This window comes from Podarcis vaucheri (genome assembly GCF_965113315.1).
Source record: "Podarcis vaucheri genome assembly, chromosome: 2".
NCBI lineage: Eukaryota > Metazoa > Chordata > Lepidosauria > Squamata > Lacertidae > Podarcis > Podarcis vaucheri.
In genome coordinates this window covers 76,559,771-76,578,597 of record NC_138760.1, presented here as the reverse complement: position 1 = coordinate 76,578,597, position 18,827 = coordinate 76,559,771, and the positions used below count along the sequence as shown (strand labels likewise).

The 18,827-nt window shown below is 45.9% G+C and overlaps 1 protein-coding gene across 2 annotated transcripts in view; it reads right to left on the bottom strand.

Moving 5' to 3' along the window:
• The window catches only part of SEMA3B (semaphorin 3B), a 63,206-nt gene that overhangs the window by 27,479 nt on the left and 16,900 nt on the right, over nt 1–18,827 (bottom strand). For both annotated transcript variants that reach the window (XR_014217288.1, XM_082214523.1), the window contains exons 2-4: nt 16,545–16,685; nt 8,188–8,345; nt 5,868–5,930 (exon numbers count right to left, since the gene is read on the bottom strand). Coding sequence is in view for 1 of the 2 variants with exons in the window: in XM_082214523.1 (XP_082070649.1) it covers nt 5,868–5,930; nt 8,188–8,345; nt 16,545–16,632 (309 nt within the window). In the remaining variant the exon portion in view is untranslated. The remainder of the gene's footprint in view (nt 1–5,867; nt 5,931–8,187; nt 8,346–16,544; nt 16,686–18,827) is intronic.

Sequence of the window (18,827 nt, the reverse complement as noted above, 5' to 3'; positions counted from 1 at the left end):
AGGATATAGTAAACACCAGACAAATCATGGGAAGATTTCCAGCAGCTCTTCATGCTATTATCAGTGACTGATCAGGTGTAAAAATGAAAGCCAAGGCCAAGCACAGGCTAATTTGCGTGATAAGATTAAATACTGGAAGTAACTGAAATGCCTGCGAGATAATAATTTGGGGGTGGGGGTGACTATAAAAGCAAATGCATGGCATGAAGCTCCAACAGTCATGCACCTAGAACCACAGGATTCAACCAACCTGGCCTGCTAGCAGAAGCCAGTACAGTGCCATGGGGCTCCCCCTCTTCCTCTCGTGAGTCCCCTCAATCTGCTTTGCAGCGCAGAGCAGAACCCCCAGAACAGGACACAGGGAGAATCATTCTCTCTGGCAAGCAGAAATACTTGCACCAACAGAAGGATCAGAATTCCTCCCACAGACTTTCAGAGTTGGAAAGGACCTTGGCAGTTATCTCATCCATGGGTGGAGAAGCTCTTGGAACTGTGGCCATGCCTCTTGCTTGCCTATAAGGAGGATGTGGGGCAGTGGTGTACTTGTTGTACAAGGTGACATCTGCTGCTCTGCCTCTCTGCCCCACCCAACACTAGTCCCCAGGTGACTGCCAGGGGTGTACCTGGGGGCTGGCTAGGTTGGCCCCCAACAAAGGCCCAGGGGAGGTGCAAAAGATTGAGCCTCTCCACACCAGTACATCTCCTTGCAGGGGTGTAGCCAGGATTTTTGTTGGGGGCGAGGCAGGTCTTTTGTTAGAGGGGGCATAACCTCAGTTTGCTATGTATTTTATCGATTTTTATTGATGGGGGGCAGCTGCCCCCCCCCTGGCTACACCCATGTCTCCTTGCCAAGGGCACAAGGGAGCCTAGGCACTGACTGCCTAAACCACTGATGAGTGGCCCAATCCAACCCCCGGGGCAAGTCAGGAAAAAACCAAGAGCCTCAAACACAAACTTACCCCCAAATCAACAGGCTCAGTCCCTCCTCACCTCTTGCACACAAAACTCTCCTGTTCACTCACCCAGTTTGTTTGCACCAAGGTGACTGTGGCAGAGTTAAATGCTGGGTAACTTGGGGAACCCTCTGCAATCAACGCTATCCCTGCTTAGGAACATAGGGCACTGCCTTATATAGAGTCAGACCATTGGAGCATCTCGCTCAGTATTGCCTACACTGATTGGAAGTGGCTCTCCAGGATTTCAGGCAGGTGTCTCTCCCGACCCTACCTGGAGATGCCTGGGCTGCACCTGGGGTCTTCTGGTTGCAAGGCAGATGCTTTAGCCCTTCTATAGAAATCTAGCAGTCTGCAGCCGCAAATGGTGGCATCAGTGTGCCACCTTGCACTTGTGCCTTTTCTATGGTCAAAACCTCCCCATCTGGAAAAGCTATCCAGGTGCATGCCTTTCCCCCTGGGGAAGACAACATCTGAGAGCTTGTTTTCTTATTTGGGCCAAGGAAAACTGAAACTTCAGAATAATACTTGATCTATAGAAAGGGCTTGGCCTCCCTTACCCCCTTTGGGCTGTCCAGCTGTGCAGCTAATGGTTAAGGGAAATGAGCCAGATGCAACACGGATGGATCAATGCATCAGTCACGGGCCAGATGTTCCCAGATGTTCCCTGCTTTCCCAACTGCTCTTCCAGAGGCTGGACATGTGCCACTGAGTGTCTGCCCATCTTCTTCAAACCATCTGTCACAGAGATGACGAGTCCTAGGGAGCAATAATGTGGCAAACAGCCCTTGTGGCATGCAACGGCATACAAGAGGCGGGACTCTCAACGCCATGAATTGGGTCAAGCTGCAAGTTCGGTTGGTAGCTCAGCACCAGAGCATATGCTTTGCAATCCCATGGTGCCAGGCACAATCCTGAAATACTGACTCGCTGCTGTCACTCGCTGCAGACGATGCTTAGAAAGAAGGACCAGGGGTTTAATTTGGATGAAAACTGGTTCTTGAGCAAAAGCCAGCCACTGACGGAGAGTGACTTTGAAACCACTGTGGTAGAAAAGGACACACTGAAAGCACATTACTTCCTCTGGGAATTGTAGCTTCCTCCTTACTGGGCTACATTTCCCAGCACCATCAACAAACTACTGTTCCTGAGATTCTTATGTGAATGCTATGTGCTTTGTGGTGCGAACACACCCTGTGCCCTTCAAAAAAAAACAACCCGCTCTCTCTTAGGGCTCTTCCAAACTTCCTTTTGTGCTCTGTTTCTAGGTAGAAGTCAATGCTTTAAAGCGCCATGACCTAGCACTTTTTTTTTTTGTCCTGGTGCTGTCTCCATGAAAACCCACTGAGTTAACACTGAGTTGGAGCAAATGGGAAATTGCCATTTGTTCTGACTCAGCGTTAAAGAGAAGGTTTTTATAGGGGAAAGTACCGGGGGGGGGGGGAGGACTTAGACATGGCGCTTTAAAGCCTAGAAACTGTGGGCCAAAAGGTAAATGTGGGTGAGTCCATAGTGTTGCCAACCTCTTAGCACCTGCTCTGCTTTCCCCGCTTAATTCCTACTTAGATGGAAAGGCAAGAGTGTGATCTCGCAGCTTATGCTCCATTAATGCTTAACCTAGACTGCAAACGTCAATCCATAGCACTGAATTTAAATGAACTTCCAACCATAAAGACAGCTAAGCTCCAATGAGCCCTGGACCCTTTCCCAGTCCCATTAAAGCCAGCAAGCTTCTCCTCTGCAGCCTGCGCACTGGACCAAGTCTATTCTTACACATGCTCATTATCACAGCTCAATATATATGGGGATTTTTTTGTGCACTCTGGTGATAATTGCTCTGCCTCTAAAATGATTTGCACAACAAAAGGGGGTGTCTCCCATTATTTACTCCCATTCTCTGAAGATGCCTCCCCCTGTAAGATTTGCTCTCTGCTTGGAATATGCTGCTCCTTTTAAAATGGAGAGAGAGGTTCTTCTCACACTTTGCATCTGCTTCATTTAATAGGAGACTGCCACTGGTTAGGCACATACTCTGCTAAAGGGCACAATTGTGCGTGTGATATTCACACGATTGAAAGCCTGCAAATCTGCCAGCATATAAGAGTAGCTGGAAGTGCTGGGTTTGGTACTTCGAGGATTTATTAGTTGTGATGGGAGTGGGGAATGCTCAAAGTCTCCCTCTCCCTCTCTTACAAACACATGCACACAGATGTCATCTCCAAAGCAGTCCTTGGGGTCTAAACCATTTGCAGACCATCCTACCCACCCACTGCTGGGCTGGTCTTGAGTAAACAAGCCTGGGGCTCTTACAGCCCCTATCATCACTCTTGAGCAAGCCCAGGAAGAAAAACAACCTTGGGACTTTTTGTTTTCCTGCCCTTTTGCCCTGATGGATAAAGCAGCCTGAATATGGAGAGCTGTTGACAGGGAGAGAAAAGGAGACAGGGAACCATCAGAGAGAGGAGTGGGGAGAGGGAGGGATGGAGAGAGAGAGAGAGAGAGAGAGAGAGAGAGAGAGAGAGAGGTGCCTTGCTAATGCCTCTCCTCCTCCCACCAGCTGCTTTTCAGGAAGCCCCACAGCCCACTCTCTGGCGCACAGAGGTGCTGATCTCGCCACCCCTCTTCAACAGGGTCAGTGGTGCTTGTGTCCGAAACAAAAGCTGGGGAGGAGTGGCTGAATATAGCACTAAGCCTCGGGGGCTCAGCTCTTGGCTTTGCCGATGAGTCTGTGGTGCTGCTACTGCATTGTCACTCGCTCTTCAGCCACAGTGGTTCTGCAACAAATTGCCTCTGCTTCAAACAAGAGTGATGGGACACAGAGCAGCTCTTGTACAGGCACTGGTCCTGGTTCCCCCACTGCAACATCTTCCTGACTGTGGCCGTGCTGCTGAAAACTCCTAGCTCCATTCACTTTTGGCAAATGAGCCATCTCTCTAGGCCTCTTTCCTCTATGATGAATAAGGGCCATCGTTCAGTGGGAGACCACATGTTTAGCATGCATAAGGTCCCAAGTTCAAGGTCTGTAATGTAGGTTCAGCTGGGATATAGCCCTGTTCTCAAAGCCTGGACAGCCACTGCCAGTCCCTGCAATCCAACGGTGGATAACCTGTGGTCAGACAGGTGTTACTGGACTCCAACTCAGCCAGCATGGCCAATAGTCAGAGATTATGGGGTTGTAGTCTAGTAATACTTGATGGACCACTGGTTCCCTACCCCTGCTGCAGACCGAACTCAGCTAGAGGGACCAATGGTCTGACTCAGGAAGTTGCTAATCCTTCCTTTGCCTTGTTCAGAGAGTTGCTTTCAGTGTCTGTGTGCACATGCATAGAACACTTTTGCCTGATTCCACACTAGGCTATTGTCCATCATGCAAATAATTAACCACAGGAATTAGGTCATCATGACCACATCACACTTTTTCATGGCATTCTGCACCAGGTCAAAGTACCAACAGCAATTCATAACAGTGCATAGTGCCGGAGTTCCCTTAAGGATGGCAACTTTCCTATCCCACAGCCCATAACCAGAAGCAAAGGCACGTCTCACTTCCCCTTGTGGATCTATGTGATGAATGGAGAAGGCAGTTGCATGAATGACACAGGTCCTATTACTGTCACATCAACCCCATCAGCTGTTGAAATATTTGCATGGATCCTCAACTGTGAAGATCTGAAGGACTGAAACAGCGCACTCAGGGCTCACATAGCCTTTCTTCTGTGCCACTTTCCAGCCACAGGGCCACGCTTTAAAAAGCTCCATGTTCAAGTGTTTTTGTTTTGTTCTTTTGTCCCAGCACTTTCCCTGGGCAAACCCCCATTTTACCAAATGACAACCTGCGGGGAAACCTAATTGCAATTTGATCCAATTCTGCAGAAAAACACAGGTTTTCCCTGGGAAAGTGCCAGGACAACCCCCCCCCCAAAAAAAACTACCCTGCTTGGTAATGGAACTTTAAAGCACAGAAACATGGCACAAAAGGAAGTCTGGATGAGTCTCCAAAATTACAGTCAGCTGGATTTGCCCAAGGTCTTAGTCCTAAAGCCCACAAACCCTACCTCTCTTTCAACCTTCTTGGGCGAGGGCAAACTTTGCTTACATATGCTGTTTCAGGGCTTAGAGCAGTATTCTGAACAGAGACTGGCAAAATCCAAGGGGGAGACAGGCTGCCCCTTTGTCCTCTCGTGCCCTTCACTGGAAGCTGCGCCAAACAGCCTCAATGGGAACTTCCAAGTTGACCAGGCAATCCTGAAAGAAAACGGTGACCCAAGACTGCTCTCCAAAGCTAGAGGAGAGAAACCCAACAGCTCACAAAGCTCACATTGCTAGGCTTGACACAGCACCGCTCCTTCCATGGACAACCTGTAAGAATTATAGCCAAGGTGACCGAGACCCCTTCATGCTGCTGGCCCAACGTTATCAAGGAGCAAAATCTGGCTGTGTCCTGGTTCATCTCTGCTCCTGCCAAAATGGTGGGAACCCTCCTCTTATCTCCTGGGAGGTCAGGATGGGTCACAGCTAAGCAGGAATCTCTTAAGTGCACCAACCGGTCCCTTCACAGCAACATGACTCCCAAGGCCTCCTGGGGCCTCTATCCAGGGCTGGGGCTTGATGGTGCTGTCTGCGAGGCCAGGGAGAGACAGAGAAAACAGCAAGATGCAATGAAGGGTCATGGGTGAATTACTGGGAGGGGGAGGCTGCTACCACGTATCAGTTTTTCCTCAGCTCATCGTGGTCGGACAACTCAGAGAAGTCTCCATGCCCTGCTTGATGAGGAGTCAATTGAAATGTTCGCTCTGGAAAGCAAGCGACTCACATCGCGTTTCCTGATGCTCCTTATCCTCCTTTGTTTTATGCCCCAACTCACATAGGGGCTGAGCAAAGGATTTTCCCTCCCCATCCAAATGGGTCACTTACATTGATGTCTTTTCCTGCCCAGTTGCATTCTTCCCTCCATTCCACAGGCGCTGGCCAGTAAATCTGTGAGAACAAGGATAAGGCAAAGATCATTTGCCAAAATATTTTTGTATTTTAAGAAATGGGCTCCTAGCATAGTCATTCATCACACTTGAAGTTAGTCAAATGCTGCTAAAAATGCTGATAGTTTTTTTGTTTTGTTTTTAACCAACCCTTAGTTGTAATGCTCCTGGCTTCCTTTACTCGCTGTCCATCACCTGTCTCCTTGGTATTTGAGACTTGACACAGGCCTCCATCTTTTCTGTGTTTTGAGCATATTGTAAACATTTGCTTGGTTCAAACTACATTATATTAGGAGAGTTTTAAGTGGCATTTTAAATTCCTTTAAACTGCCGCTGTTTTAGGGTATACTTTTGTCGCCAGAGTGTTTTGTTTTGATTTTTTAAAAAATAATAATTGTATGGTTTTAATTATCTTTTTAAAGTTGTCTTTGCCTGGAAAGGTGGTGTATGAGGATTTTGAATATATAAACAGAACAAATAAATAAACAGGAGCCATAAGGCCCACTGCTGGCTTTGTACATTTTTCTACGTCCCATTCGGGGGCAGGGGGGGACCTCTGGTGACAAACGTATACCCTAAAACACCAACAGTTTAAAGGAATTTAAAATGCCACTTAAAACTCTCTTAATATAATGTAGTTTGAAACAAGCAAGTGTTTACAATATGCTCAAAACACAGAAAAGATGGAGTCCTGCGTACTTCTGGGAGAAAGTCCCAAAGATATTATACTGCTACTGAAAAGACCCTGTCTCTAGTACCTACCAGTCTGCTGGCTCTTCACAGTGGGCAGGGCCTTAGAGGCTGATTTTAAGGCCTGGGTAGGTTCATGTAAGTGATGAACTGCAAGGTTGATATTCCAGGGCTAAGCTGGGGGATACTTTGCATGCCAGGAGTCACTGCAACCGAATTCCTTGGATCTGTGTGTTCCACTATTCTGGCCCTCTGAGTTTTGCTGGAAGTAGTGCTTGCTTCCAGAGCATGTCATGAGCTTTGATCCAATGATCCTTGCAAATGGGAACAATGCCACACCCATATACCATATACTACCCTGTACAGTGGTACCTCGGGTTACAAACGCTTCCGGTTACAAACCCCGCTAACCCGGAAGTAGTACCTTGGGTTGCGAACTTTGCCCCAGGATGAGAACGGAAATTGTGCGCCAGCAGCATGGTGGCAGCAGGAGGCCCTATTAGTGAAAGCGCGCCTCAGGTTAAGAACGATTTTGGGTTAAGGATGGACCTCCAGAACAAATAAAGTTCATAACCCAAGGTACCACTGTAGTAAAGGGGAAGACAGCCTGTAAGTCTTTTGCCATGAAGCTTTGTACATGTTGAGGAAACCAAACCTGACCCACAAGACCCGTTAGTTCACTGTGTGCAAAGAAAACAGACAGCAGAGCAGACAGCCATTTTGTGTCACTAAGGAATATCAGGAACTATCTTGTTCTGAGTCAGACCATTGAGTCGTCTACACTAACTGGTAGTAGCAGCTCTCTAGGACGTTAAGACAGGTAACCAGTGTTGCCTGTGGATACTAGGGAATGAACCCGGGGCCTTCTGCATGCCAAGCATGTGCTCTGCCAGTGAATTATGCCCCCTCTTCCAGCCATACCGGCCAAAGAAGTGCAAATGCTCCAGGAGCAGGGGGTTGGCGGTGGCTGTATTGTGCTCCCAAAGAGTTTCCCCTGCTGGGCTAGGAATGCGGCTTTCGTCCACAGCCCAGCGGTAAGGGCGTCAGCAGCCTCAACCCACCCTCTTTCCAACTCCATTAACAGGGAAGTTTATTATAGAAGATTTCACGGAGGAGTCTGGAATGCGGGATCCGTTGTCATGACGAGGAAATGGCACTACTAAAGGCTGAGGAGCAGAGGAGGGAATTGAAGAGAGAACATAATAACTCTATTGATTGCATCCAATATTGGTGTCCTACTCAAAGCAGATCCATTGAAAATACTGGACATCATTATCTTCTGCCCATTAATACCAGTGTAAGGTACAACCCAATGTCATCATTTATTTTAAATGGGTGGTATTCAGCTAAGTTTTACTCATTGAAATGAATGAATGTAACTTAGTAGGTTAATTAACTTCTGAGTAAAACTTGGTGGAACACCACACCAACGTTTCCATATTGTCCTTCAGTTCAGAATTTCAGGGGTGGCTTACAATAACAGGTCTGAATCTGAGAGGGAAAAGACATGTCCAGATACCCTCGCCCTATTTTTGGTGGGAAGCCCCAGGCAAACAGAGCCAAGCTACCTTCTTGTCCTGCTTGCTGATGTTGTCTAGGCTCAGGGAGGCCAGGTAGTTTTTTCCACCCACGAAGAGCCGTCCCCTCTCTTCATCCAGAAGCAGCGAGTCATAGCAGCAGGAGCGCTCCAGCTCATAAGTGCGCAGTCCGTGGCGCAGTCGCAAATCTGGAGAGGAAAAAGAAAGGAGATGAACCACGATCGCTTGCGTGTTACGCACAACTCCATCTGCATTCGCAAAGTTAGAGAGAATCAGCTGGAGTCAATTGAATACAACATAAGGCAGCTAAGCGAAGTGCAAACAATTATCCCCTGATTTCTGCTTTTTAAATTGGTTTTTATTGTTACAACTGCATTCAGGAATTGAAAGGAGAGGCATAAATGCTGAAATAAACAAACAAAGCTGTACTCTGTTAAACGTGGCCATTTCCCTATTCCAGAGGATGTTTATGCAGCTTAAAACAGTTATGGCTTCCCCCAATTCCATATTGGGAGCTGTAGCTTGTTGAGAGTGCTGAGAGTTGTTAGGAGACCCTTGTTCCCCTCACAAAGCTACAATTCCCAGAGTTCCCTGGGAAGAAGGATTGACTCAAGCCACTCTGGGAATCACAGCTCTTTGAGAGGGGAAAGGGGTCTCCTAACAATTAGCAGCAACCATAACAACGGATATGACAAGGGTTGTACTGGAGATTTAATAGAATTGGATTAATAGAGAAGTTGCCGGGGGGGGGGGGGAGTTAACATAAGGACCCACAAAGGGGAAGAGGGAAGTCCATGGAAATTTATGGAATTCTCTTTTTGTTTTGGTTGTTTGACAATTGTTTGTAAACTCAAAAATCTGAAAATTAAATTATTATTATTATTTTTTAATTCTCAGCACCCTTAACAAACTGCAGTTCCCAGAGTTATTTGGGGACTGTTTAAAATGGCATAATGCTTCTTTAAATACAATGTGTGGATATGGCCTGAGTTTATCTGAGAGATGGCATCCTTAAAAGTCCTCTTCCTGACACTCCCTTGTAATCTGAAGGCCTCTGACAGTCAAGGATACTGGGATATCCGTTCTGCTTATGTGATGACATAGTTATTATGACTGTGCAGCCCATAAAAGCCTGCTATATGTGTGCAGCCAGATAAGGGAGTCCTTCTCCTACTCCAAGAAACTTTCAGTCTGAACAAAGAGAAAGGTGTGAAGAGCTCAGAGGCCTAGATCTTGGGCAAGATCACATAAAGGTCATCTGTAGAGCCAAGACTTGGAACACTGGTCTCCTGTCGGTTACGCTAGTGTCCCAATTACTCTTGTCTGTGTGGGAGATTTCCACACCCATTGCTTAGATGCCAGAGAGCTGTATAGGGTAAATCACAATTGGACTAGCTAGCTCCATCTTACTTCTGCATATTTTGGAGGAAATGATAACCATCATTTATCCTTTGAACTTTGTGGCCAAGCAACAACATGGAGCTACTATTAACAGAGACATGATAATGGACCTTCACCTTTATCACACAGATAAAGGTGTGCAGCCAGTCGGAAGCTGTGCCTTGGTTTTCAAACGGTTCCAGAAGTCAAATGGACTCGCGGAACAGATTAAGTTTGACAACCAAGGTACCACTGTACTAGGTGGTGGTGGTGGTGAACAGATCTGAAAATGCAGATCTGCAGCCCCAGTGCTCCAGTAGATGCTGCTGACATCTGGAAATACAGATGGTATCCTGTTGACACACCCAAGCCTCAGGTTTCTGACGAACCTACTCTGGCTGCGTGCCATTCAAGAAGTGAGCGGGGAGTAGGCTGGGTGGTGGTCGGGGGCTTCCGCCGATTTTGTCTTCCCACCCTACCCCCACCCCCCACCCCCTCTGTGGCCTGTGTCCTCTTACACCCACCTTTCAAGCCCACTCCCTGATCTGTTCCACCAGCTTTAACAGGTTAGCAGCCTCAACAACAGCGTGACGTTAATCTCCCAGCACAACAGGCATCTGCGCAGAGAAAGGGCCCTTTCTCTCTGCAGAGAGCCTAATCTGCTTTCGGCAGCAGGAACAAATAAGCCATTGTGGAGAAGGGGAAGAAAGTGGCTGGCAGGGGAGCAATCCACCCGCTAATGAGCTGCTGCCCATGTCGGGTGCACAGGGTGCGCAGGGTCCAGAGGGAGGTCACGGCCTGATCTGCAACCCCCCCCCCACTCCATGTTCCTTGGCTTGAGTCTGCTTGAGATATACATATTCTTCTAGTCCAGCAGCACCAGACAACCAACATGGCCTTCTCTCCTTGCCATCTCCCTCCTCTGTGGCTTAGTATTGACCTCTGGCTGGGCCACAGATGGGCATGGAAAAACCTGAGCAGGCCTGGATTAGCACAACTGCTTCCCCTTACTTAGTTCTAGTCCTGCATGTCCCTTCCTGGCCTATCTGCTTTAAACCCAGAACCTCCAAGTGCCCCTATTTTCCAGGGACAGTCCCAGATTTACAGAACCCATCCCCGTTTCTGATTTGATTCCAGAATGCCCAATTTTTCCTTAGGGTGTCCCTATTTCATCAGAGAAATGTTGGAGGGTATGGAGTTATGTGACCCCCCAAGCCAAGGAGATAAGTAACTATACAGCCTTTGGAAGTCATATGAAGGCAGCTCTGTATAGGGAAGTTACTAATGTTCAATGTTTTATTTTGTTTCTATATAATTTGGAAGCTGCTCAGAGTGGCTGGGGTAACCCAGTCAGATGGGGTATAATAGTATAACAATAACAATAACAATAATAGGATGCCCCTGTTTTCATCAGATAAATATTGGAGGGTATGTAAACGACGACTACTCAGAGCACAGAAGTGGAAAAGACTTGAACACCTACATATCTCACAATGGCAACACAACGTATAGCCTTACCTGAAAAAATGACAATAAGGGTGCATGCCCTGAATAGCGCATCAGATGTGGACAAAGTTATCACACCAAAATATGGCACACCTTTGCAAAATATTTGAATGAACACTAGCAGCCACCGACTTCGCACACAGGTTTATGGCAAAAAACAACACGTTCTTTTGATTGTAGCTTGTTTTAACTGATTTTAATACAGCGGTACCTCAGGTTAAGAACTTAATTCATTCTGGAGGTCTGTTCTTAACCTGAAACTGTTCTCAACCTGAGGTACCACTTTAGCCAATGTGGCCTCCTGCTGCCGCCGCGTGATTTCTGTTCTCATCCTGAAGCAAAGTTCTTAACCCGAGGTACTATTTCTGGGTTAGCGGAGTCTGTAACCTGAAGCGTCTGTAACCTGAGGTACCACTGTATTGTATTTTTACATTGTTGTAGCCTCCCCTGGGGCTTATGCTGAAGGATGGATAATTTTTTTTTAACAATAACCATGGGTTGCATGTCCTCCACTGAAATGAATGGGAGTGTCTCTACCATCAAGGAGTCCCATGTGTAATGAAGCCTCAGAGCCCACACCAAAGTGTTGGGTTTGGTAAGAGAAGAAGCTAATGAGCACAGTCTTCACAGGAGCAAAAATAAAGCTACCATAGACTTTTCCTGTTGTTGGTCCTGCTTTGAAAGGAGGCTTCATTCTCATGTCCCTGCATTGATCATTTAAAGTGAAATCGAAATTGTGGTGAGCTTATTGACTGTGACCTTCAAAATCTACACATCTGCTTCTCTTTGCATAGAAACACAAGGCTCTGCACCTGGCTAGCCATCAAGGCAGCCAGCCACACACCTGTGTGTACTACCTGTATGTTTACATTTCACCTCTCCTCCTCATACTCTGCAGAGAAAGAGAATGAGCACACAGAGGAGGAAAGGGAGTGCAGGAGTGTGGCCGGGAGAGACAAGGAAACACTTTATCTAGCACCTTCTTGAGAATTGGTTTTTAATCACATTAATCCCTGGTGAACTGATAAGCTGGCCAGCTTGCTTTCTCTGTCACTCATAAGAAATTCAGTAGAGGTTTTTATGAAAATAAAGATGTCAAAGAGGATGGAATAAAAAGAACTTTGTCTTGTCTGCTTGGGAAGCAGACATAGCCTTTCCCACTGTTTGGCATATTTTTAACTGCAGCACATAGTTATTTTCATATTGTTTTGATGCTAAGTCTCCAGTTTTAGATATTTTAGGGTGAGGGTGTGGAAATTTATCTGGCTGGTGGGCTGGATCCTCACCTTCTTATCTCACATGGGCCATTTGGACAATTGGCAGGGCCACCCCTATGACATCAAAGGGGCTTGCTGTCAACAACAATTGTCTATGTGGTGCTGACAGCCAGCTTTCGCTTTGTTCATTTGCAGGTGTGACTTCGATTCAAACTGCACCTGAAAACAGACATTTCCCCTCTGCACTCCAACAAAGACCATCACAAAGCTGGTCTGCAGGTGGACATTGTTCAGTTGCAGGAGCTGTTTGGATCGAAACCACCTGCAAAGAGACAATTTCAAAGGCCGTCCCTGTCAGAATTCATCAGCGGGGGTCACTGCTGTCCGCCCCACTTGCCAAGGAACAATAAGAAGTGCACTTTAAGCTCCCAATTGCTCCTTTGCAGCTGCATATTTATCTGCCGCACACCGGGCATCACATACGACGGAGGGGGACACAGTTTGCAGGGAACTGTCTCTTGGGGAAGATTAAGACCCTGGCTAGGCCTAATGAACCCTGTCGTCTGGAGGTTCCCCACTGCTGTTTAAGAGGTGAATGGTGCTGGTCAGTGAGTGGTCAATGACAGCAGTTACTGCTGCTTGGGGGCTGAGGGATCAAGGGGGGTCTGGTGAGCTTTGCCTGGTTTTGGTTGCACCAAAATCACTAATGTGTCCCCTCTGAGGAGGGTAGTAATGTGAGAATGGGGTTTTACCATGGTTTGCTCTCCTGTTTGTCAACTGCCCTCCCCAGGGTGAAAAAATCCTGGTGTCATTGCTGTCAGTTTTTAGGCATTCCTCCACAGAAACTCCCATTTACCAAGGCCTTTGTTTTTTTCATTGAGGTCATACCGCAGTATGATTTCCATTTGGTTCGTTGTTTACATTCTTTAATTGGGTGGGTAGGAATGATCTTTTTTATAATACTGTTGCATGAGTGACTTTGTTTTTAGATCAAAGTTGGCTTTTATTGCCTTTCTTGATGCTTTCCTTGCAAATGTATTGATGCTTTGTGTGTATGTTACGAAACTATAAGTTGCTTTGAGGATTTTTGTGTGTGGAAAGCAACAAATAAATGAGGATAGCATTAATAAGAATAGTAATAAGAATACAGTGGTACCTTGGGTTACATACGCTCCAGGTAACAGACTCCGCTAACCCAGAAATAGTACCTCGGGTTAAGAACTTTGCTTCAGGATGAGAACAGAAATCGCGCTCCGGCGGCACGGCAGCAGCGGGAGGCCCCATTAGCTAAAGTGGTGCTTCAGGTTAAGAACAGTTTCAGGTTAATAACGGACCTCCAGAACAAATTAAGTACTTAACCTGAGGTACCACTGTAAGAGCAAACACTTCCAGAATGCTCCAGAAGGAGTGCCTGCATATCACTCCCTCAAAGCAACCCAACTGCCCTCCATTTTTCCCCTGTACCACAAACACTAGGGGTGTGAAATGTGTGGCCCTTTATATATTGCTGCGCTATGGCTCCCATTATCCTTGCTCATTAGTCATGCTGGCTGGGGCTGATGGGCGCTGGGAGTCCAACCACTTCTAGATGGCCACATGTTCCCAACCTCTGCCAAACACTGTGCCCTTCTATTCCCACAAGCAGAACACCCCTTCCCTTTCCTTCACAATCCATGTGACGCACTGTTGCAAGCACTTGGCCATGAGCATTCAAGGACTGACTTCATAAGGGGTAACTCAGCAATTAAAGCTGCAGCCTAGCAACTTTACAAATCATTCAAAAGATGAGATGTTCCAACATGTCATTAGCTTTGGCCAGCTGCCAAAAGATAAGAAAGCGTGGCCGTGTTTGGGAGAGAGAATAACTATTGGGAGAAATTTCCCTAAAGACTGCACCTGTGCTAGCAAGTCCGACTAGTGCCCCACCAACACTGCTGCCATCAGTGGTAGAAAAATCTGATACTAGTCTAGTCTGGCTCTTAATGCATTAGCGCTGCTTTGTCATTGTAAAAGGGGATGCCAAAAAGAACCCTACCAAAGGATAACACTTTGGTAGAATCCATTCATCCCCAGAATAAAATGTACCCAGTGTCCATGGTACTGCACCATGACATCTGCTACATCCTAGGAATCTAATGCTTTATTGAAGGAAACCTTGCGTTTGTAAGGAAATGTCTGAAAATTGTGAAGCATGCGGTGTAGGCCCAGAAACTAGCAAAGGTATGATGATTGTACAGCCTCATTACTAGATGTTTCAACAATGAGTGACACAATTTGTCAGATCTGCTTTTCCTTAAAAATCAAGCAAATGAATTAGACAACTTTCTGTGGTCCATTCCAGGGCAACGTTCTATGATATCATCTCTGAGTGCGTGAGATAATTTCTTCCCCTCTTAGCGAGAGATGCTTTTGTATCTTATTTCACATAAGTACAGAGTCTATTTATTATACTAACGGACTATCTAATAGCTAAAACACTTCCAGTTACTTGAAAAGAAGCATTCTCAAACACTAACAGGGTATTTTAGTCCCTGCTCATTACTTCCAGCAGACTAATGAATGGGGCGTGTTTCACAGAATCATAGAATTGTATAGTTGGAAGAGACCCTGAGGGCCACAGCTGTGTGCATGAGTGTGTGGCAGAAGTTGGACTTTGTGTTCCACCAATAGGCTGCAAGTCCATTTTGCTATTGACTATCTAGTAGTTTTTGCTGCTTGCTGTGATTCTTGCAGACTGCTGACCTATTATTATTACCGTATTTTTCCATGTACAAGACAACCTTTTTTCTGAATTTTTTTGGTGATAAATAGAGGGTTGCCTTATACATGGGTTAATATGCTAAGTGAGGGCTGGTGCTGCGGCAGTAGAAGGGAAATGTTGTCTTATACATGGAGTCGTGTTATACACAGAAAAATACGGTAATATTATTAATTTGTATACCATTTACATGTCCAAATGGCTTCTAAGCGGTTTGCAACTATAGAAAATCCACACATGAAATTAAAATATGCCATAACAATTCCATCAGAGCATTAAACCTTCACTAATTAAAATACATAATAAAAAAGCCTGTTTCATTCAGGTAGGGGCTCTATATGTTTTTAAGCAAGAGTACATGCTCAGGATTGCTTAAAGTTTAATTTATATGCCTTAATGTTAAGAAATCCTGCTCATGCTGTCTTACTTCATATATTAAAATCCATTGGTGCATCACAGGGGTTCTAGATGCAAACACACAGAGAAATAGTCCACTCCTAAGCTATACAATCTGAGTATTTTGGTTAACAGCCTTTTAATATGTTTGTTAGCCTATAATTGGTCTAGTCCTTTATTTTTTAAAAATGTACTTGTACTGTTGCCCATTATCAAATATTTATCAGATTCTTTCCGGTCATTTAAAACTTGTAAAGTATTAGCACAGCCACTTAATTTGTGGTGTTATATAGACATGAACAAATGTTCTATTTTGGCTTCCCTCCCCCCAAATGTTCATAATTAGACAGTCCTTACGCATCTCTTTCCTAAACTTGAAAGAAACATATCCCCACAACATATGGGATCAGAGCCAGACCTCAATGAAACCAGCACATAAATCTGAGGCAGTGTTGCAAACTTAAGGAAACAGAGTCTTTAGCTACACATGAGTGTGAAGAAGAAGAAGAAGAAGAAGAAGAAGAGGAAGAAGAGGAGGAGAAAGAGGATCCATTTTCATCTCACTATTAAAAGAACAGAACTCTTCCTGATTTGATAGTAACAGAGTGCGCCTTTCTAAATGCCCCACACTTCCTTACTCCTAGCACAGGCTGGACACTGAATGCACCAGCTACAATTTGGAGCATCAGGATAATAATACACAGCTCTCCATGACCTTGTGTGTCTCTGTAAAGATCACTTGTTATGTTATAGGAGGCAGCTAGAGCCCTGAAGGAGTGGCAAGGTGGGCATCATAAGATGGAAACACTCAGAATATAACATATTCGTAGCTGTCACATCAACCCCTTCCCTCCACAAACATAAACTCTGCTTCTCTGCTTACCACCTCAAAACCTGTCTTTCTGAGTTTTGCTCTATAGAAAGACATTGTCCATAACATCCTATTGATGGCCCCATCACCTATGGAGGACTGCCCATTCAAAACCCTAGAGATCCCCTGTAACACTCCTTCCTGGTTCACACCTCCTCTGAAAATGTTACACGTGCGCACGCATGCACACACGCACGCGCACACACACACACACACACACACTCATCCATCCCCTCTATTGGTTTGATGTCCGCCTTACTATGAAAGGAGAGCTTCAGACGCGGATTGGTGCTGGTAGCTGAGGCTCCATTTCCAGCCAGCAACAGGAGCACCAGTGCCTGGATCATAGCAGCAGCTGCCTCTTCTCCTCTGCAGGCGCTGGACTCTGAACCTCTGGCAGCTGAAAGGCGGAGAAGCAAGAGTGAGATTGTCTGCCAGATCGGGTTACAACAGCAGCCCCCCCCCCAGCCCCTGCAGCACAAGTGGGAGAAGGAGGAGCGGAGGAAATCCTCACCCTGCCTTGGAAAGGGAAAGACCCATCTAAACACCCAGACCCACCTGCTGGCTTTCTGCTTGTCAGGTCACATCCAGAAATGCAGCCAAAGTTCTCCACCATGGTGCAGGCCACTGTAGCACAGTGGTTGGAAGGCTAGACTGTGGCCCTGGAGGCCTGGGTTCTAATCCCCACTCAGCCATGGTGCTACTGGGTAACCTTGGGCCAGTTATTATCTCTTCGCTTAATCTACCTCACAGGATTGCTATGGGTATAAAACTAGGGGGGGGGGAGGGAGGACTTCCACAACTGCTGGCAAAACGTATTTTTCTGTATTTTATTTAGCTACTTTATGCAACTCTCAGCCCAAAGCCCTGGTATGCCCCTTCTAATCATAATTTTCAAGATGCACTTCTGACCTTCTGGTTTCAGATCTGTACTTCTTGGTAACATTAAGCACAGAACTACATGTCATATTTTGGTGGCGAATCTATGACTTATGCAAGGATATGAATGCCAAAATGGCTGCTAAGAAACCGCTTAAAAGCCACTTTGGTATGTGAGTGGTGGATTGATTAGTTAATTCATTAATGTGGCCATGACATGAACAGCATAAGGATTTTACAGACAGTAACTCAGGGTGGCACTGAATGTGTGAACACTGTCAGCGGCTCAGGGTCAGGGTCATCAATAGAAGAGAGATGGCGTCCTACTTAGATCTCGGTACAGAATACTATTTCCCTGTTTGGGCACTCCATCAAATGGTCAAAGCAGTGATAAGAATGTAGGGAACTACTTTTCCTAGTGGATAGCAGTAAGATGTCCTTGACTTCAAAACAAAACAGAATCTTGCGGTACCTTAAAACCTATCAAATGTATTACAGTATAAGCTTTCCTGGACTATGATTCACTTCATCAGAGTTTCCTAGCAAAAACAACAACAGCAACTTTAAACTGCCCCCCGCCCCCGGCAATTTGTGCTTAGTGCTGCACTGATCTAAGAAGGCACCCAGTGCCTATAAACACAATATGCTTCCTTGTTATAAGATGTTTCCCACACCAAGATAACATATGTGAATATGCCACTGGAAAGCGAGATTGGTCATTTGCTGTCAAGAGAAACCTGGATTTCATAACCTTGCCATTCACAGGATTGCAGAGTTGCTGATAACATGGGATGCATAATCTACTCCTATAATAATCTGGTGAGAGGATTCATGTGCAAATGGTTTGGAAAACTGAATGGATTCCGAAAATCTAAGTAATTACCAGCCAGCTGCTAATCTCCCTTTCCTGGGCAAGGTTCTTGGGTAGGTGATCACAGACCAGATCCAGGCGCTCTTGGAGGAAACTGATTTTCTAGGTGCATTTCAGTCAGGGTTTTGGCCTGGTTTTGGCACAGAAACTGCTTTGGTCGCCCTGTACGATGACCTCTTGTTGGGAAAGAGACAGGGAAAATGTGCCCCTGTTAGTCCTCCTTGACCTCTCAGTGGCTTTCCATACCATCAACCATGGTATCAAATGTCTGAGTTAAGGGTGGGTGGCAGCATTTACAGTGGTTCTGGTCCTACATGGATGGAGGGGTCCAGAAGGTGTTGCTTGGAGAGTGTTCTTTGCCCCGTGGAGCCTTAAGTGTGGGGTTCCTTAGGGTTCAATTTTATCCCCTATGATGTTTAACATCTACATGAAGCCACTGGGTGGGGTTATCAAGAGGTGTGCAGTATGTTGTCAGCAATATGCTGATGACACACATCTCCACTTCTCCTTTGCATCTGCAGGTGAGGCAGTGGATGTGCTGGCCCACTGTCTTGCCTCCTTCATGGACTGATTGAAAGTCAACCAGGCCTTTTGTTCTTATTCTTATTATGCATTTTGTGTTTTTTATATTGCAGTTTTATGTTGTGAGATCTGCCCTGAGATCTACAGGTATAGGGCAGTATACAAATTTTAAAAATAAATAAATGTGAATGGGTCTTTAAGTCCTCCATTCTAAACTGATACCTGCATTACACCTGCTTTGAGGTTAATGAATGACACCACTCTGAAGAA